Source organism: Brachypodium distachyon, chromosome 2 (assembly GCF_000005505.3).
Source record: "Brachypodium distachyon strain Bd21 chromosome 2, Brachypodium_distachyon_v3.0, whole genome shotgun sequence".
Lineage (NCBI taxonomy): Eukaryota > Viridiplantae > Streptophyta > Magnoliopsida > Poales > Poaceae > Brachypodium > Brachypodium distachyon.
Genome location: NC_016132.3, coordinates 8461779 through 8483010, shown reverse-complemented (window position 1 = coordinate 8483010; position 21232 = coordinate 8461779). Strand labels below are relative to the sequence as shown.

The 21232-nt window shown below is 40.1% G+C and overlaps 2 protein-coding genes across 2 annotated transcripts; both read right to left on the bottom strand.

Moving 5' to 3' along the window:
- Window positions 1-1228: 1228 nt before the first annotated feature.
- On the bottom strand, window positions 1229-10980 carry LOC100828580. Its single transcript, XM_010232466.3, has 11 exons — window positions 8979-10980; window positions 7988-8218; window positions 7597-7726; window positions 6062-6214; window positions 5706-5944; window positions 5543-5612; window positions 4939-5145; window positions 3776-4005; window positions 3037-3115; window positions 2816-2953; window positions 1229-1995 (listed from the first exon to the last, which is right to left on the bottom strand). The coding sequence occupies exons 1-11, from the start codon at window positions 10976-10978 to the stop codon at window positions 1981-1983; spliced, it is 3492 nt and encodes a 1163-aa protein (XP_010230768.2). The 5' UTR covers window positions 10979-10980; the 3' UTR covers window positions 1229-1980.
- A 1609-nt stretch (window positions 10981-12589) lies between these two features.
- LOC100842227 (ATP-dependent Clp protease proteolytic subunit-related protein 4, chloroplastic) lies at window positions 12590-17288 on the bottom strand. Its single transcript, XM_003566902.4, has 7 exons — window positions 16960-17288; window positions 16662-16865; window positions 16077-16132; window positions 14723-14849; window positions 14186-14263; window positions 12951-13064; window positions 12590-12880 (listed from the first exon to the last, which is right to left on the bottom strand). The coding sequence occupies exons 1-7, from the start codon at window positions 17191-17193 to the stop codon at window positions 12812-12814; spliced, it is 882 nt and encodes a 293-aa protein (XP_003566950.1). The 5' UTR covers window positions 17194-17288; the 3' UTR covers window positions 12590-12811.
- Between the last annotated feature and the right edge of the window lie 3944 nt (window positions 17289-21232).

Genomic DNA, 21232 nt, shown 5'->3' with positions numbered 1-21232 from the left:
AATAGCAAAACCGAATTAACATAATCCTTTCTAACAGAAACAAGGAGCATCTTGCGTCTTGTTCAAACTTCAAAAGAAGGCATAGCTGATTTTTGAGATGGAGTTTAGAATATGCATGCTTAATTTGTGCAGTTTGCACACGATAACACGCAAAAGAAAGAAGGAACGCGCAACCCGTACGTGCGTCAGAGGTGGAGTTTAAAAAGTTTAAGACAAACGGAGACTAGAGCTGCAAGATTGTGACCCTCAGGATACCCTGTGACCCTCGTTAGTTCAAACAAATGAACTATTTTTAAAAAAGTTATGTCATTTTAAAATTTTAATTCATTTGGTTGAACTTAGAAGGGTCAAAGGGTACCCTGAAGGTCACAATTTTGCAGCTCTACGTGCAAGTTAGTAGCCTCCGGCACTACCGAACAAAGATTTCCGCTGAGACCTTGTGTTCGAAAAATAACACTCACCCACGGCAACACACTCGGTAAAACATGGGCCAAGCCCACGGCAAACAAAAACACCTCAGCAAATCAATATCTGTTATTAGAAGAAATCGGCCATACAGGTCTGAGCTTTTGGTCAAATTATCCATATACTTCGGTGATGCGTGACTGGGGTAGGGGCCACACATGTCAAATGGTTTGAAGTTTAGACACCAGACCTACATTCGGTCGAGGTGGCGGATATTTTTTCCGTTCCCTGAAACATGTCCAGGCTCTGGTTGTAACTTTTAATCTACTCCGTCCATCTATACAGTTATGTATTTAAATTCATACTCCCGTATTATGTTAGGAGTAATAACAATGAGAGGAAAAACCAGTCGATTGTTGCAGGAAACAAGCTGTGTCTTATAACTTACTAGCAAAAAGCCCCGTGCGTTGTTACGGAAGAACAAATGTGACGTACCACGCCCACCCCCTGACAGTGGTGGCATATTCGTAATTTTGGCAAAGTGACGTACCGCAGCGACGTCCGTACCATCACCACCGTTTCGAATTTAATATAATGGTATAGATAAGTTGAGATAGTGGACCAAATTTTGGTCCCCAAGCTCCATGAAGTTCTTTATTCTAAAAAATAAATTACAAGTGTTATTCTTATTCTCATTCAGCAAACTAGACTGTTTTATTCACATTTTTATGCTTCTACCCTTTTTTCCAAATCAAACTACATTTGTTAACAAAAGGAATACTATCTTGTACATTTCTTTCATTCTTTGCTTACAATAAGTCAATAACAAAGTACAAGTTGGAACTTTCGAAGACAACGGCACAACATGCCAACCACCACAAATCACAGTTCATGCAAGCCAACTTATTTGTTTGATACAACAAAAGAATCACTCATTTGTCCAGTTTTATATACAGCTTTACTGAAGACAAACCATGTAAAAAAATTCCATCCTCTCTCTCTCTCTTGCAAAACCATAATATACAAACAAAATCAACAAATCAAACAAATCATGCTGCTGCCATACCCATGTAAACGACGGTATAGAAAAGTATACCTGTATTTTTACAGTGCTCCTCTGTTGGTGGTTCTAGTCTCAACTGCTTCGAGAAACAATGCGGAACATTAGATATATGCACATCTCCTTTCCAGAAAGAAAAAAGGTCACATTTTGCAGGGGTAAGTGGTACCCCAGTAATGTATAGTATGCACTCTGTACACAGAACTGGAAACTTGGCACACCATAAAACTTTGACATCAGTGATTAGGCATGAAGAAGTTCCTGGGTTGATGGTACTCATGCAGCCTAAAACCCACGATGGGAGCACAGCTTGTGATACGGCATGAACAATATCACCAGCCTCCTGTATTAGAGCATCCAGGATTTCATGACCTCATTATGCTTCTTCACTAGATCACTTCATGATTATCACAAAATTATATTATCACATTTTTTACAAAAAAATCCTATCGCCACTTTGATTGATCTGGGTGCTGCTGTAGGATAGCTTGTACTATTGATCCACATGTCAGGTTCTATTGTTTGCTTTTCTGTATCATATAGCAGGCACAAACGTTACCAAACAGAAGGTAGCATTGTTGTTGAAATGAAACTAACAAAAACAAGCCTTGATGAATAAATAATAAAACAATAAATTAATACTAAAGCAATACAAAAACTCTTGCCAAACCATCATACATGGAGATGATATAGAACCAAAAGTTGATTTTTCTTATGTAAATGCTAATGAAAACACACAGTTCCCATTAAAAACCATTCTAACACGCAGGAAAATGTATAGAAGAAAGCATCAGAACGGTTCAACTTAGTGTCATCTTTAACTCTACTTTTCCTCTTCTCTACACAAACATTAGCCCACAAAATTGTCTTAAGTTCGCATTGTCTTTTTAAGCTAATGTAAGCAGATGATAACCAACTCTTTTGAGTCCAGAAAGAACTTAAAACTAAATGTAAAAGTGAGCAGTTAACGAGGGTCTATTTTCGTAATCTTACTGTTACTGCTTGATGTGCGATGCCAGATGATACTAACTAACGTTATCGACTTATCGTATAGCATATCAAACACCAACGTTATGCACCATAGTCTATATTGAGATCACACGATATTATCATGATGTTCAATTAGCAATTCAGTTCAAATTATTTCTTCTCAGATTAAGCCTGTGGCTGCTCATTAACACTTTGTTAAAAAAATGTAAGACTTTATCACAAGAAACAGAACGTTATTTTTTATACAAAAGCAGATCTCCCAGAATATGACAGAAGAATCTGCTAAGAAACTGAGAAACAGCAACAAAAACAAAATCATCCAGAATATGACAGAAAAATCTGTAATGCACTAAAGCTTACCATTGTAGGGTCTGAAAGTATAGCATATGCTTTCCCAATTATTTTGAATAAATAATCAGCATCTCTGCGGATAACATTAGCGATTTCTCTCCATAATGTATCATCAATATTTTCACTTGTCACGAGAAAATTACCCGCCTGTGCCATAACTAATGTTAGCAAACAGCTGAACTCAAGAAAGATGTCATACTAGATGCCTAGATGGAAATTGAATATAGTACTTTGTCGGGATGATGCCTCAGTGCTGCTTTCCGATATGCCTTTTTTATATCCTTAACAGAGCAAGATGGCTCAATTCCGCTGCATGCAAAAGCAGATCTCTCAATCAGACACTCCACGTATGTTTCTAGGACAAGAGACATCAAGTAATCCTAAATCCTTCCCAGATGTTTTTTTTACGGAACTCCTTTGTTACAAATGAACTCTATCAACAATACTCCCCAAAGGAATATTAGGCATCCAAATTTATTTCCATTCCATAGGGAGCAAATGAGTGTAATTTTAATAAACCAACTTACTAATTTTTTAGCGATAATACAGAAATTGAACTGTGACTACTTACCACTATGAAACATGATATGCACAAATGAAGGGAAGACCCATTCACTGTACAAGCTAATATCATAAATGACATTCCAACAGTCTAGCAGTTTCATCTAACTCCAGCAAAGATTCAAAAACTGCAGAGTTTACAGGTAAAACGACAATTTCACTGTAGGAGTACGTTGTAAGTCAGAGTGTCCTTTAATCAAATTAACTAATATTTACAGCAATAATTAATGGACTGCTTTTATTTTGATTGCACGAAGATCAAATTGCGTTGCAGGATGCAGCAGAGATGAAAATGGACAAAAGGTGCATGGATAGATAAATATCATAGAAGTAAAGGTCATTGTAGAGCACATGATTCTGTATGTTCTAGTTCAACCAAAATTAAAATAACAAAGATCAGAGACTTACAGTATCAAATACATATTTAATGAGGTCCTTTTTCTCGCATCGCGCTCCAACACAGAAAGCCTAAGATTGGCTCGGTGCAGATTGTGACGAATATTGTCTGATTTTTCAGACGGCATGGACATATTGTCTTGTAGTTGTTTCTCAAGAAGAGATATTAGCCTACGGAGATCATTTTCAGCCTGACCGTAGTCCCTTATAAGTTCATACAAACTAGCCCTTCTAGAAATAACCTACAAAAATAGCAAGCGCAATATGTTAGTATAAATGTTTTTCTTAGTTCCTTTTTGTTTTCATACGATTTTCCTGGTTTTGTATTAAAAAAAGGGTTATGCGTAACATTTTCTCAGATGTATCCAACGTATGTTAAGTTAGTCGCCAAACAGCTCTATTCAAGCCTTATCCATTCAAACTTTCAACATCATAAAAAACAGAAAACAATGTATCCCGTGCATATAGAAATAGAAAATATAACTCAGTGATACAGCTGCAGTCAAAACAATCCAGTAATAACTTCAGGAACAATATTGAATTTTAGCTTAGTCGCTCTGTGCTCACAAAATTTATATGAAGAAACTTTCTCCAAAGTGGTGATATGACTTGTGAAGTTAATCTGACTGAAATAACGTGTTTCTTAGCACACATTAAAATATTAAGGATGGCGAAAGCAGTAACTTTGCACAATGACAAGGTTATTACTGGTAAATGGTTATTCAGACATATCTCCAAGCTTTGGTTTTCTTTTGGATGCAATCCAATAATTAATAATCTTGTCTTATGTTCTGCATAGGAAAATGAAGAGCAGAACAACATGTAAAACTATGCCGTGAAAACAAATATTTCACTACACATTGGACTATGGCTATGCATATGTGGCAATAGCTCACGACTACCAAATCAAAATCAAAATATCATTATCCAACTAGAAAAAGCAATCCAAAAAATTTAGAGGACAACAATTTCTCACACATCAGAACATGTGACGTGGTGGGAAATTTTCACCAGATGGGTTAACAAGAAGAAATGCATGTCCTGACAAAATATAGGCTGACATAAAGGACATCATAGGACCATATCATACAGATACTTTTGGCTAGTATCTAAAACAAAATAGAGAACACGGTTAAAGTTTAATTGGACAGAAGAGGGGGATTTGTTTCACCAACCTTACAATAACTGGTGTCAAGGGCTATAGCTAGTGAACAATCTGCTATGGCATCTAAAATTTGTCCCATTGCTTGGTATGCAGCCGCACGGTTACCAAAGCAGATTGCTGAAAAATGAAGTGACTCGGTATTGCTTAACAAAGCAGCAGTATAATGTTCCACGGCCTCAGAATATTTACCAGCTTGAAAAGCTTCATTCCCAGCAGCCTGAAATGAAGCAAAGTAGCAAACAAGAATTTCATGCCTCTAGTGTAAAATCCTTGCAAATTTTCTTGAATACCAGGGACATTCTGTATGCAGATGACCAGTAAGGGCAACAAATTGTAGACAGAGGGAGTATATGATTAGAGCAACACAGCATAGACAACTCATAGACAAAATGCTACATATAATTGGACATATGGTTGGAGCAGAAAGAGAGTAGACAAAATGGTGGACGTAGTCTGAAGTTATATCGTAAGAGCAACCAATGCTTGATATAGTTGGAGTATTGGACATAATATCTTTAGATTAGTTGGTCTGCTATGATGCAGTTAATGAGCCTGTGTCATGTCATCATCTAAATCATCCATGGAAGTGGAATATAGGGCCAGAATGGACGTACTTTAAGACGCAGTAATTCAGAGATTGTCCTGGAGAGGGACAAAACTGATTGCTGAGATTTCTTCGCGCACCTAGTAAACATTTTAAAAAAGATAGAAAGCCATATAAGAATGATGCATGGATTATAAAACCGTACTACACTAAAATATCACACAAAATATTACCTGCATTCCACAAGTGTTGCTTGCTCATGCTTTTTTAAGAATTGTTGAGCCTCTTCAAGCTTTCCTATGAAGAAATATGACTCGGCGATAAGATAATAGCGCCACAATTTCACAGAGCAACTGTAGCTATCCGCGTTTATCTTTTCTGAATGCTCATCAGGACACACAGACACGCTATTTTTTTCTGCCAGATGCAGAGTTTCTTCACAAAATCGAATTACTTCTTCATATCGCCGCAACTGTTAAGTCCCATGAAACTAACAGTTAATCAATAAACTTAGTAGTGATAATAACAGCGGAAAGTTAGCAATATGGCATATACAAGTAAAAAAAACAAGTTTACCGTAAATACAGACCAGTAACAGGGCTTCTGCTTTCATTTTCATCAAGTTATCTGAATGAGTGCTTATGGATAAAGCATCTGTAATCATTTGTAAGGTGCTGGGTATCTTGTCAAATGCCTTTTCAACAAGATATTCCTTGGATTGAAGCATAAAACTAGATACTTTCTGTTAGCAAAAGACAACAACATACTGATTAGATAATCAAGTTCCGCTCTTTAATTATATAGTTTCAGGTTGGATTTTGGCCCATCATAGTTCGGGTCAACAACCAAGCTCTATCAAACAAGACATCTTGATCAAATGTTCCTTGGGAAAATGTTATATGGGTTCATATTAACTCTTTTATCTGAAATTTTGAATGATATAAGGCATTCAACTATGAAAAGGACAATTAAAATGTAGCAGAAATGCTTAACTGCTTACTAAAAGGAACTAAGGAAACAAATAATCAGCCGTCATACAAAAAATAAATTCAATGGCAAGAAGACTGGTTTGGCAAGAAATCAGGTTGGCGATGTATTAGAAATGGCGAGTTATAAACAAAGGGAGGTGTGTTTAAAAAGTATTTTCTGCTGCCAACCTGTGTTGAAACATCATTGGACTAGGAACAGAAGGCGGGTAAAAACACACAAGGTATCTTATTCATATTTATCATGTACCTAATAGGTTAAATAGAAATGACTTGAGAAATTATCAGAAACTACTGGCGAATACATTTGTTTACAACTGGATCTTCCAAATAGATACCATGCAAACAGCTTAGGGGTATTGAATGAAAAGTGGCAGTGGTTGATCAAATGGAGGAAGATTGTTAACGTCACACAGAATAAGAAGAGATGATAGTTTTCACTGATATCTCTACAAAAATAAACAGCTCCTCAGAGCTCGGACTCTCAGAGACCTCCATGCAAACAAGAAATTTCTAAGGAAATCCACCTATGTTTCTGCAAAATTGTTACGACTAAGGTTTCATCAAAAATCCAAAACCCATAGTTTTAACTTTTGAGTATTTTCCTGTCTAGCCTCTAATCAAACAAACTAATATAATCAACAATTTGACTTAACTTTCTCCAAAAACAATTTGACTTAACATAAGCATGACAGAAGTAGTTTTTGAAATAGGGTTTTCTAAATAGCTTGCAAGATCATATATGCTTCCGGTTTCTCAGTTCTCTACTCAAAAGCCAAAACTCAATCAAACTAGCATACAGGTGCTATCATTTAGTATTGGCATGAAAATTTCCAAACTATTTGCTTTGCGGTTTCAGAACTACTCCCTCCTTTTCAGTTTATAAGGCATGCAAGCATACCTACGTCATCGATTTGACCAACAAAACATGAGTTGTAAAGTTTTTTCTTTCTCAAATCAATGACCTAGGTATGCATGTGTGCCTTATAAACCGAGAAGAAGGGAGTACTATTAATTAATTAAAAGAATGTAATTGGTAGAAAATAATTAATTTCACAGATTCCACACCAGATAATTTCAAGATATGATAACATGAGACAATGACGGCATAACACCAGACAATTACTTGGTGTGCTACCTGAGCTTTTTGTAGACCATCAGAAGCCTCTTCTATGATTTTATACTGCAAGCTTGTCGTGTGATTAGACTTCAAACAAATTTCAAAATCCTTTTGTGCTTCTTCGACGTCCCCCAGAGCAAGTAGGCAGCTATCCAAATTTAGCCGAGTATATGGATTAGTTCATATATTTTAACTATTATATATGCTGTATGACAAGGTGAGACACTTCTTTGGCTCAAAGGATTATATGAGTTATGACCCACTGCATGCACTACTATCCAGAAATACACCTCATTAAGTTTTATGTATTATGATGCAAATTCCAATGGTTTCCAAAAGAAAGACTGTAAAGTGTGAAAGTTAGCAAATTCGTGATTTGTCAAAAGCACATCCCTGGCTTTGATCTTACTTGGCAGCTCTGACTCGTGCCTTGAGAAAGCTGGAATCGATATCAGTAGCTCTCCTACAATCAGAGAGCGCATCTCTCATCCTACCGAGAGATATCCGGGTAGCTGCACGATTGCTGTAGCACAGCATTAATGCTTTCTGAGAAGCTTCATTTGGAGAAAAAGAATTTATTCCATGGGTATAGCATTCCTCCGCCTTAGCTAACTGCCTTGCAGCATATGCTTGGTTTCCCCTAGTGCACATTAAACAGTTTAGCTTAAAAGGCACCAAATATCACCCAGCAAAATGTACAGTTAAAGCAATAAAAGGGAAACTCATATAATCTCCCAAGTCAATTCAAACTTAAGCTGAACATATTTCAGTTTTGAATTTTATTTATTCATGAACTAACACTTGCGGAAAATACATTCTTGGCCAGCAAATTCATGATTTCTTAAATACAGCACACGATCTGTATCTTTGGACCATAATAAAACTAAATACCATGAGGAATGGGTATGCAAAAAAGGCAAGAAGCTGCAACTGAGGAACAGATATCTATATTTTGGTTGGATGAAATACACCGTGTTGGTTGGACATAATTTCTTCTTTATAGAAATTCAAGCAAAGTTGCAATCATTTCTAAGTTGGGTTCAGCTTAATCTGAGACTGGCTTGTTCTCAGTAACTGACTGGACCCAAATATATTACCATAATAACTTGAGCAACATAACCAAAACAAATACCATTGCAAAGAGAATATAAAAAAAAAACTGTTTACAGCAGTGCAGACATTAAACCAGCATGCACACATAAGTAGTCATATTTATTGCGTTCTGCTAGCACCGAACAAGAGAAATACTTGTATAGACGTGATATTTGCAGCAGTACAGACACAAGTTATTAAAACAAAGGAGTTAAGTGTACAAGTTTTTTTGACCGAAGTTAAGTGTACAAGTTACCATCTGTATGATAAATAAGCCTGTAACAAAAGAACAAAGGTTGTGTGAGCACCTTATACGCCATGTTTCACAATCTTCCTGATATCCAAAGTTTTCTTCTTTTGAACATTCCTGATATCCTGTTTTAGATTCTGATTTGCTGCATTCAGTCCATTGAGCCGCTAAAACTGTGTTCCGCTGGCTTTCTGAAACTTCTGAGTGTGCAAGATCAATGGCAGATGTAGGAACGCTTTGAACAGAGTTAGAGTGGGTAGCTATTCCTGCACAACTTTCCTTGTTGTGTCGTCTTTGTGAGTGCAACTTACTTTGATTTAAAGTAGATGAGGCAAATGTTAAGACCGATTGACCAGAATTTTCCAAGTTTGCCGTAAAAGCGAGTCTTGTTCCATCATGGTTACTTTCTGTTGTTCGTGTAGAAACAGCTTCCTCTGGGCCACTTCCACCTATGCAGATACTGGGGTCCTCTAACCTGAGGCCAGATGTTTCTTTCAAATTCAAATTTGTTTCTGGAGTCACTTTTCCAGAAAAACCGTCGGCTGCAAAGGCTGTTTGCAAGGAAGAAACCTGGCGGGGTGAGGAGAACTTCCTTGGTTTAACTGCCCTTCTATTACTCTTAACCCCTCCCTTGTCCCTAGATACTGCATTGTGGTCGTGTAGAGTAAATGATTTCTTATCAAAAGATCTGCATTCTCCAAATCCAGACACTGGTACTACGGTGCTTTGTGTTTGCATACCATCAGGCAACGCTGTGAAAGAAACATTGCCAATGTCACCTTGAGATCCAAAGTTAAAGGGTGCAGTATTTGAGCCTTTTTCTGTTTCTGGAACTTCATGAGGTCCCAAATGTAGAGGATTCCTATTACGTGAACCACGTGCAGGCTCCAACTTGATGCATCCGCAATCTTCAGAAGTTGAAAGATCAAGTTGTTCAGAACTGCTCGTTACATCCTCGATATCCGATGAATCTAACTTCTTGATATCACTTTGTGCTGTATTTGCAACGAAGCCCCTATAACGAGCGCTAGCATGGTCACCAAAAACAAACAAATTATGATCGACATTACCACCACTTGCAGAAAGTTTACTTCCATCCTTTGTGACGTAAACTTCATCCCGAGAATCACCAACGGTTGAGCTGTCATGATCCTTGGGGGATTCCATGGAAACATTCTTGTCGGTACATATTACTGAATTGGTCAGATGGCCAGCTAATGATGAGCTTGTCTCCGTCCTCACGCATCCTACTGTCTGAGACAGCATGCCAGTGCCACACCCTTCTTCACGCTGCTTGGCTTCACCATGAAAAATGCTCAGAGAAACAACCTCATGCAACTTTAAACTGCTTTCGCAGGCACCAAAACTATCGCCAGCGTTCATCTCGAGAGCCGGATCGGTGCCTCCGGAAACACCGGCATCGGCAGCCCTTTGCTTGCCATAAGAATCATCTAGGGTGAGTTCCTCAACTGCGGCAGCGTGCCTGCACAATGAGGAAGCGTCACTGGATCCAAACGAGGAGCTCTTCTTCATCTCCGATGCCCCCGCCAAGCCACTCCCGAAAACAAAATTAGCGCGGCGAGGAGAACTCCACGGGCCCATCGACGCCGGATTCTCCTCTACGGTGCCGTCAGACGGCGCGTCCCCGCCGAAGACGAAAGCCGCGGGGCGCGATCCGCCGGCGGTGCTCGGCCGCGTGGCAGGGCCGGGATCGCCGCCAAGGCGGCGACCAGAGGAGCAGGAGGCCAAGGGGTGGTCCGATCGGAAGGGGCCGCCAGCCTGGCGCCGCGTCCTAGCGCCGCGCGGCCTGTGGGTCGCGGCGGGGATGGTGGGGAATGGGGCGGAGGCAGCGAGCGAATCAGGCGCGGGATCCATCGGGGCTCGTCGGGTCGGCGGCGCTGGAGAGGAGAGCGCGGCGCGGGGGAGGGCGGCTTTGCTACGTCGGCGGCCGCGCGCGGGGGACGTGGATTTCGTTTTCCGGCGGGGCAGGAGGGTGGGCCATAGGCAGAGTGGGAGAGACGGGAAATGGATTGGATTGAATTGAACTGGTCTGTACATATACGTACGTACGCAGCTGCTGTATTAAAAGCTTGGAACTGGGAAAATACAAGAAAAATGATGAACGTGCTTACACGTGGTCTATTTATATGGTCACCGGCTCGCCATCCACGACTGTATCATTGTCATGCCATGGGATGGGATCCCACTCCCGTCAGGATCTCCAATCAACGCGATCCGTCGAATGAATTTCACATGCTTACAAAAAATAGCTCTGACACCTATCATTTGGATATATAATTCTGAAATTCTTTTCTAATTTCAGAAACGTTAACTTTGGTTGGCATGTAATTGATACAGGAATACAATCTAAAATTTCATGGAACTGTACTAACACTAGCATTAATTCTTCTCCAAAAGCCATCATTTATCTGGAATTGTTTCCCACTTCACAAATACATGTAGTAGTAAAACATGATGGTTGCTAAATGGGTTGTAACGTATTTCACAGATTTTGGAAGGGGAAAAAAATGGTTTCCAGTTCTTTACATTGTCATTTTTCAACACTTGTTTGATTCTATTCTATTTTGTAAGTTGCCTTGTAAACAGTGGTCGAGTCAAGATTCTTTATTAGTTATTCACAAAAAAAAATCTTTATTAATTGACTAAAAAAGAACATGACATCGAAGGATAACCTGTCATATTGAAGACGGATCACAATGTTGTTTTGTATCACAACTGACACAACAACATAAAAACACAATACAACCCTAACACAAACTTTGCTAAGCCAAGCAATGACACCCCTTCCGAACTTTGAAATGCCAAAGAGGACATCAGAAGTAACGGGCGTAACCAGGATGAAATCTGGATGGTGAGAAAGAAACGGTTAGGGTTGGCTCTCTCTTCACCAAAAAAGAGTGATGACCACTGCCTCTCTCTGCTCTTGTGTCATCATAAGGAAGGGGAGGATAATGAAGGGGGCCAAATGGAGATGCTGCTTTGATAATTATTCTACATTTAGATTCGACAAAAAAAGTAATCTAATATAATGTTGCATAAAAAAAGTTGTGCTTCCACACAATAGTGCAATGGTTGCATGGCACATTGAAGAGGTTGTGCTTCCACGTTGCACACCACGGTGCAATTTGCACATGTGCATCTTACGAGCACTTCTCGAGCCTTGTTTGTTGTTGCTAAACTGTGCCGAGTCGAACTTGTTTTCTAATTTTATGTGAAAAGGCAAACGGGAGGAGACTTACAAGATTGCAAAAATCCAACGTAATACTGCACGTAACCTTTAAGACATCCATAATGGTAGAAACATTATTGATTCTCCGTGGCACCTAAAGTCAACGGTACAATAACACATCCAATAGGTCATGTCTTTCAAATGATGGCACAACATAAGATTGTGTACAGTGGTAAAAAAATCGTCTGTTAACTGATTTTTAGTCAACTTTTGACTAACAGTGTGCTCTTCTATCTTCAAGAGTCAGCACGCTTCTCTCCCCTATTTCACTTTCCTCCATATCAACAAATTTTAAATAAAAGTCAATTAAGAGTCAGACCTTTGCAGATGCGCTTAGTTCCATTAGTTTGTTTGGGCTTCAGCGTTTTAAAGGGTTAAAATATGAAAAATGCAAATTTCTGCATGAATTGTGACTTTCCTTTTCATGAAAAAGAACTTTTTTTAACCCTATGAAAAATACACATCTCGGGGAGAAAAACAAGAGCTCAAGGAACCAGATCGAGCTACACCAACCCAGCCATAGAAACAAAGCATTATTCGGCCACCAAATCCAAACGGCAATCCCAACCTAACATCTTCTGCACTGCATTTGCCTATCCAGAATCTTACAAAAATGTGCCTAGTTATATCGCATCCTGATGTCAAATTAATTCTTTTTTTACTTCCGATACAACGCCGGCGTCTGTTTGACTTTTCACATTTTGCAGCACCTGTAGAGTTACAATGAGTTGCTGTCAAATTTGGTTCGTTTTGCTCACTCTGGAATTCTGGAGAGCATACCTTGTCAATGATGCCGTAATCCACCGCTTCACTAGGACTGAAGTATTTAGGCCGTCTGATGTCCCGAGCAATCTCGTCCATTGGTTTACCGATGTGCCTCGACAGTAGCTTAACCTGAATGGCGCGAAGAAGACAGATGGTTCATTATACCAATGGCCTAGAATAAGTGCCTGTTCTCAGGACAAAGGGAAGTAGGGAAAATATGACATGAACTATGCTACTTCTAAATCCATGTTATGCAAACAGCGATTCTCTATGGCTGTTGTCTTCTAACCATAGCTAGTAGATCTATATTACCATAGCACGTGGCTACCGCCAAGAATTTTTGAAGATGTGCAAGTAGTATTGCTAATAATTGATTATCAGTATTTACTTTTGTTTTTCCTATAAGTCATTTAGCCAAGAGCAATCAACTAAACTGATATATAATATGAAAGCTAAAAAGGGAACTACTACGAATTTTTTAAGATGTGCAAGTAGTGCTAACGATTGATTATCAATACTCCCTCCGTCCAACAAAAGATGTCTCAAGTTTGTCAAAATTTGGATGTATCTAGACATGACTTATTGTATAGATGCATTCAAATTTACTCAAAGTTGAGACATCCTTTGTTGAATGGAGGGAGTATTTAATTTTGTTTTCGCTATAAGTCATTTAGCCAAGAGCTATGAACTAAATTGATATAAGAAAGCTACAAAAGGGAACTCGTATGAATTCTTTTGAAGATGTGCAAGTAGTATTGCTAATGATTGATTATCAATATTTAATTTTGTTTTCCCTATAAGTCATTTAGCCAAGAGCTATGATTTAATTGATATAAGGAAATCTACAAAGAGAACTAGTACTTCCTCCGTCCAACAAAGGATGTCTCAACTTTGACTAAATTTGAATGCATCTATACACTAAGTTATGTCTAGATACATCCAAATTTTGACAAACTTGAGACATCTTTTGTTGGACGGAGGGAATATATTCTTCATGTGCTGTGACCGTCTGGCAGCATTGGAATTTTGAATGAAATGGCTTCAAGCCATGAAAACGTGAAGTACTATATAGGTAGTGCAAATGCAATTTTGCTTCCCGCCGCTGTTCTTGATTAACACGTACCAGTGAGAAAATAGGAGTCTAGAATTGAACAAGTTGGTAAGACAAGGACGTGTTAAATAATGCTGAATTAGTTTGAATTCATGTTGAGGTTGTCAGCTCTTTCTTCCTGCAAGGTACGAGAAAGTACCATTTCTATCTTCACATTTCGTATTTCCTTTCTTGCTATGTCAACATCTGTCGCCTGACCTTGAAATCGACCAATTGGCTGCACATTACAGGTCAGAAGAGTAAGACAAACGAGCCTCATATTTATAAAGTATAAACAAGTCTAACAAGAAAACATTGTACAGTGTGCACAGCTGAGTGTGTCCACAACAGAAGTATCAAGTGCTTGATAGTGTGCCCATAATTTTTTTAGCTGACCCAGGTTTTGGTTTCCCATGCTTTGGCCAATATTTGAAAAAAAAACATTGGAATTGGATGAAAAGGCATGTGCATGCCAAAAAATGGCAACTATCCTAACAAAGGCCAAACTTGGGCATGGCCAAATAATTGGTAGGGATGATGGGTAGACCCACAAACCAAACACCTTATTTGCATGAATACACCAAGATTAAAAGAGGAAGAATATAATATGGTATTCTGCCATCATCATCCAGCTAGAAACGTGCATCGAGAGAGAAATTAAACTGCTATCTCTATAAACAAAAAGAACAGAAATAACCTGCTTCATCATTATCGTCGATGATGGAAGTGCAGCACGGTTACCTTTAGCACCAGCAGCCAAGAGTAAAGCAGCTTCTCCCCATGCATTGCCAATGCACAGTGTAAAAATTGGGATTTTCACATACCTGCATTGGGTGAAGATTTAAGACAGCATTCCAGAAGTACTGCTGGAATTGCTAGGCCACATGCATATCTTTAGACAGCTTGTTAGATAATATTTTTCCTATGTTGGTTTGTTTGGTACTCCCTCCGTTCATAAATATAAGATGTTCTAGCTTTGTCCTAAGTCGAACTTCTTAAAGTTTGACCAGGCTTGTAGAAAAACCAACCAACATCTAGAACTCAAAATTAGTTTTATTAACTCTGTCATGATATATATTTTCATAGTTTACTTATTTGATATTGTAGATGCTAATGTATTTTTCTATAAACTTGGTCAAACTTTAAGCTTAGGACAAAGCTAGAACATCTTATATTTAGGAATGAAGGTAGTATGCAGCATTGTAAGCCAGTTGATTTATTCATATGGCTTCTTTCTGCTCTGTTTCATAGGAAAATTTCCATGGCTCATGCATCTCAGGCCTCCTATATAGTACAGCCCTATGGGCAAGATGGTATGGCATTCCAATCCCATATTTTCCCATTCCTGCATTCGTTTACTATTCTATTATGTGACTTCAGAGAACATGCAGCCAAACTTTTCTAACTTCGACTAACAATATATTTAGACCTGGGGTTGCTCAACTATGCTTTGAGCTCAACCCGTCAAAACCGGTTGTTCATTTTCTCTACACTAGGTCCATCGGTCAGGTTGTAATTAGGCAGATGAACTAGTTGCTTGATCGCTGGTTTTCATGGGTTGGACTCAACCCGATTTGAACAACCCTATGTAGATCAACGTGCCTCTTCAGTCTTCACATCTTATACCATTTCAGTCATGACATAGTAAAGAATTAGTCGAGCAGAGTGCTCTAGACTTCCTATACAGCAACAATAAAGTAATATTTTTGCGCAAAAAAATACAATAAAGTAATATTATGCCGAACTTCTCTGCAGTGGACTCTGATAATTGTGGTTATCTATATGTAACCTAACGAGCGATGATTTCAACCTACAAGATGCAAATGGACGAGGTTTGAGCTTTACAGGCCTGAAGCTTGTCAGCAACAAAATATGCACATTTCATACAAAAAAAACTAGCAATTAGTGTAAAAGTTGTCATTGGTAAAAAAAAGTGCAAAGCAACAACAGAGGAAAGTAATTTATAGGATTTATGAAAATTATGAACAGCAAAGAGTTCATGGGGGGGGGGGGGGGGGGGGAGCGGGACAAGTAGATAGCTAGGAATTGACCTCATGGCATCATAAACAGCAAAAGCTTCCGTCTCATAACCCAATTTCTCGCCATTCTAAGGAAGGAGATAACTATATCAGAACAGTCTAAAGATTGAAAATAGAACAGAGAATTCTGATGAACATCGGAGATCATAATTGTAAGAAATGATGTGCTATAAGAAAAAGGAAGGAGAACTTGGTAAATGAGAGTAAAAAGAGCAAGCAAAGTTTTATTTTCCAGCCCTTTAAAACTTTGGATCCGGCGTCTCTATCTAGTGGTAGTTTTCAACAAAATATCAATAACTGCATACTATCTAAATCAGTCAGTATCTAGTAAAAGAGGTTCAAAATGTTATATATTGCTAATTGGGGATTAAAAAGAGGTTGAACAGGTTAATATTATGCTAACTGAGGATTAAAAACCCTACATATATAGCCTACAAGCTACTCTAAATTGAGGTGCATTTCTTACCCAGAGATTAATTAATCAAGTCAACAAATTTTCTCCGCCTATAAAGGCACGTGTATATCAGCACAGCGTAGGCGGAGACACGCTCACGCATACATACTCTTCCTGCAACTAGGTGGAGCAGAAGCACCAACCTTGGTCGTGCCGGTGGAGTTGATGTACATGTAGATGGGCTTCTCGGCGTCCTCGTACTGGAGGTAGAGAAACTCGGCGAGCATGAGCTCCGTCACCGACGGCACGAGGCACATCCCCAGGTACACGATCCTGTTCTTGTACAGGAACGAGGCCAGGTCCGGCGGCGGCTGCTCAAATGCGTGTCCCCTCAGGAACGGGATGACCTGCCAAGCAAGAAGACGAACGCCAATCAATTTACCCAGCTGAATGAGCCATGGCGCAGATTGGGTCAGCGATCCAAAGTGCAGCTCCTCGTACCATCGCGACGACGTCCCTGGCGCCGCGGCCGGCGGCGGGGTCCGGGTGCGGGGTCAGGAACCGCTGCCTGGGGGTGGCCACGACGGAGGAGGGGGAGGCGGCGAGCGCGCGCGGGCGGGCCGCGAGGCGGAGGCGGGAGGAGGGAGAGGAGGGGAGGGCGGTGGGAGGGGAAAAGAGGGCGCGGGCGTCGAGGGCGGCGACGCGGGGAGGGGAGAGGGCGGCGGCCGCCTCCATGGCGTGGCAGCTGTGGGGAGCGAGCTGAGCTGAGCTGAGGAGCGGAGCAGGCGAGGTCCGAAGAGCGGATAAGCCCCGGCGGTCGAGGGGTTTGGTCTGGGTCGGGGTTCGACGACCACGCTGAGCCGTCCGGTAACACTCAACGGTCAGGACTGTGCTAACCGAGCTAATCAATGTTCAGAGAAGTCAATCAAGTTCAGTCTTAAGAACGGCCTTCTTCGACTTCAGAGTTTCCTGCGTTGGGTTTTCACAGTGATCAAGCCCAACATTTGCTCTGGCTCGAAAACTTTTCATTTGATGTAAGTCGTATGGTGGATGGCGATCTTGTTGGATTTGCTCGTTGGGTTTGCTAGTTAATGGAATGTACGCGTTTCTTTTTAAAAAAACCGAATGGGTAGAACGTGCAACTGCATTTTTTTTCCCGTCCGAGCGCATGCACGCGCGCATCGTTCGATCGAGCCGGCGCGATCGAACCGCCAGGTCATGCCCCGACCAGGTGGGTTTCTACTTTCTGGCAGTTTCTGCACGCAACGAGCGCACGCGCACGCGATCCGTTCTGAGTTCTGACCATCCCTTGACCCTTCCCCGTCCTCCAGTCTCCCTCATGCCTCCCGAGTGCCGACACCCCCGTCTCCCTCTACTACTCTTCCTCCCGGCCCCCCTGTTGCCCCCACCTCCCGCCTGGTCCCCCCCCCCCCTTCTCCCCCTCCTCCCTACATCCCGCGCGGCAGGGACAGGGCTGGCCATGCGGTGCCGCCACAGCACAGTGATGGATTCCGGCAGGGCGGGAAGGGGCTGGCATGTGTTTCGCGCTGACCGGATGTGATTCGCCTGTTAGGTTAGTGATTTGGTGTTGCTGGTGCCTATGACTGCTCAATAGCAACAGAAAAACAATCTTCAAATTGGAGAAGATAAAGGAGATGAAACAGGGAGCTAAAGGGCATAATGGATTCGTTTGGTGAAGGCAAATAAGTCCCATGTATCAATTTGAGGAGAAATCGTTAGGGGGAGAGAGAATTGAAGGACCAATGCAAGAGCATCCACTGGAATTGCTTCTGGAGGTTGAACCACAAGACGAAGACGACTCCCTAGATCAAATGGGCCAGTAGATGCGGTCGGCCACAACATGGGCCAAGAAGAAGAGTAGGTGCGGCCCAAGAAGGAAAATGAAGAAGGAAGAGAAAGGTGGGCTGTGGCCCATGGAAAAAAGTGACAGCAGGATGACACGAGCTGATTTTTGAATGTAAAGTTGCCGAAGACATGTAATTAGTTGCTAAATCCGCATAATTAGTTGCTAAAATTTGCTCAAAAATTACTTGCTAAAATACCCAAAATAGTTGCTTTTTAGCCATAATTTTTGCCCAATTTTTGTACCCATCGAAGATTGCAAGAACAAAAGACAAAGTTGACCGTTTTATTAGGAAAGTTGCGAGCATAAAAGACAAAATTGTCACACATTACTAAGTACGAGATTCAAAGTTGTCAGTATACGAGTCAAAGTTGCTGACATGAGGACTAAAGTTGCCAGTATAAGAGTTAGCATTTTCTAGTATGTGAACAAAAGTTGCTAGCATAGAGGTTAAAGTTGTCAATATGCGCGCGAAAATGCCAGCACACAAGCCAAAGTTGCCAACACATTAGTGAAAGTTGCTATCGCACACACACAAAAATTGTTAGTGTAGGAGCCAATGTTTAAGAATGAAACAAAAAATACCACCGGTATATCAGCAAAATATGCTAGTATGAGAGCTAAGTTGCCAGTATGAGATCGTTTCTAACATCTAAAGCGACACAAATATCATGGAAAAACAAGGTAATAAACATCAAAGTTCATGCATCAGTCGCTCTCCCCATGGGCCTGTTGGCATTGTCCTATGATCCGATGTTGAGAAATCAACCATATAGTGTGCTATGCCCTATGATACACTTTTGGCACTAGGTTTGCCTGTTTTAGATGCTAAACAGTTGAGAAATAGTTTCTTAGAAGAATCATAGAGTTGCTACATGCAACAACAGAGTTGCTAGTATGTGAATGAAAATTATCGTTGTAGCAGCCAAAATTGCTAGTATGTGAGTCAAAATTGTTAGTATAGAAAACAAAGTTGCTAGTATGATTGTCAAAGTTGTCGATATAGAAGACGAAGATGTTAGTGTGTGAGTCAAAGTTGCCAGTATGTGAATTAAAGTTGCCATTATAGCAGCCAAAGTTGCTAGGTGAGTCAAAATTGCCGCTATAAAAGCCAGTTGCTAGTATGTGAGTCAAAGTTGCCGATATAGAAGCCAAAGTTGCTAGTATGTGAATCAAATTTGCCGAATATAGAAATCAAAATTGCTAATATTTGAGTTAAAATTTCCGGTATAGTAGCCAACATTGCTAGTACGTGAAAAGTTGCGGATATAGAAGACAGAATTGCTAGTATGTGAAAAATTGCTGGTATAGCAGCCAAATTTCATAGTATGATAATCCACCATAGTTGTTAGTATGTGAATTAAACTTGTCAATATAGAAACCAAATTTGATAACCTGATAGTCAAAGTTGTTGATATAGAGACCAAAGTTGCTAATATCTAAGTCAAAGTGGCTAATATGTAAGTCAAAATTGCTCATATGTGAGTCAAAATAGTCAAAGTTGATAGTCTGGTAGTCAAAATTGTCGGTATAGCAGACAAAGATGCTAATATGATAGTCAACCAAAATTGCTAGTATGTGAGTAAAACTTATCAGTATAGTAGCCAAAGTTGATAAATTGTAGTGAACCAAGGTTGCTAATATGTGTGTGAAAGTTGCCGGTATAGCAGTCAAAGTTGATATTTTGATAGTGAACCAAAGTTGCTAACATGTGTGTGGAAGTTGCTGGTAAAGGACCCAAAGTTGCTAGTGTGTGAATCAAAGTTGTCACTGTTAACCAAAGTTGGTACAATGTGAGTCAAAGTTGCCGGTATAGTAGCCAAATTTGTCAGTATAAAAGACAGTTGCTGGTATAGTCAAAATTGTAACTGGTAACCAAAATTCCTACTATCTGAATGAAAGTTGTTGATATAGCGGCCAAAGTTACTAGTATGCGAGTCAAAGTTGTCAGTACAAAATGAAAAGTTGCTAGTTTGTTAGTGAAAATTGCAGATATAACAGACAAAATTGCTAGTATGATCGTCAGAGTTGTCGATATACAAACCAAAATCAGAATTATGTGATCAAAGTTGATAGTATAGACCCAAAGTTGCTAATATGTGAAAAGTTGTCGACACAAAAGACAAACTGCTAGCGCAAATGATAAAGTTGGCGACGGATTAATAGAAGTTGCTACTATGAAAGCGCAACAACTTTGGATCCTCTACAAAGGACTTTGCCATGGTGTTGACAATGTTAACTCCTTAACAAGTAACTATCATTCCAATGTTGATTTTTGTTGTCAGTTTTTTAGTGTATTGCAAGCAACTTTGACTCATTTTGTTTGCAATATTGTGTTCGTTATATCAACTTTTGCTTCAATGTGGCACTGCAGATAAATTTGCAAAACAAGGATGAAAAGTTGCATAGTTTAACACAACAGTACCTTTTCAAAAATATTTGTCAAAATATACCAAAATGACAACGGTGGGGTCGTGCAGGGGTCACGGGGTTTTTAGCGCACACGACGCATGATGGTTTGGTGAGTGCGTGATTCAGGTCAGGATTTCCTAATTAGGATTGACTAGATTAAAGAAACGGTAAGTTTCTATATTAGGGCCGTTGGCTGGTTGGGATTAACCAGCCAACGGCCGCCCACTAGTCCTGTCCTAAAAAAAATACTCCTCCAACCCATATTACTAAATCCACGGCACATAATATGATTGACTGGAGTTTTGAATTTGAGCGTAAATCGGGTTATACTAGTTAAAACTTGCAGGACAATTGTGTTGTAAACCATAGATGGCGGCGGCGCGAAAGATGGACTTGTAAGTTACAGGTTCATATGTTGGACGTGCAATGACGCAACCGAATTCTCGTAACCCAAAGAGTGTTGTCAGGCAATGAAATAGGTTTGAGAGAGAAGGCCAC

What these genes read in the sequence shown, in the direction of transcription:
- LOC100842227 (XM_003566902.4), bottom strand. Translation starts at nt 17,193, where the DNA reads ATGGAGGCGGCCGCCGCCCTCTCCCCTCCCCGCGTCGCCGCCCTCGAC. An exon ending in GCTGTTTATGATGCCATGAG is followed by an intron (nt 14,850 to 16,076) that starts GTCAATTCCTAG and finishes CACCCAATGCAG; the next exon opens with GTATGTGAAAATCCCAATTT. An exon ending in GAAATGTGAAGATAGAAATG is followed by an intron (nt 13,065 to 14,185) that starts GTACTTTCTCGT and finishes CGCGCCATTCAG; the next exon opens with GTTAAGCTACTGTCGAGGCA.
- LOC100828580 (XM_010232466.3), bottom strand. Translation starts at nt 10,978, where the DNA reads ATGTACAGACCAGTTCAATTCAATCCAATCCATTTCCCGTCTCTCCCA. An exon ending in TGTGAAACATGGCGTATAAG is followed by an intron (nt 8,219 to 8,978) that starts GTGCTCACACAA and finishes AATGTGCACTAG; the next exon opens with GGGAAACCAAGCATATGCTG. An exon ending in TTAAATATGTATTTGATACT is followed by an intron (nt 3,116 to 3,775) that starts GTAAGTCTCTGA and finishes TTTTGCATGCAG; the next exon opens with CGGAATTGAGCCATCTTGCT.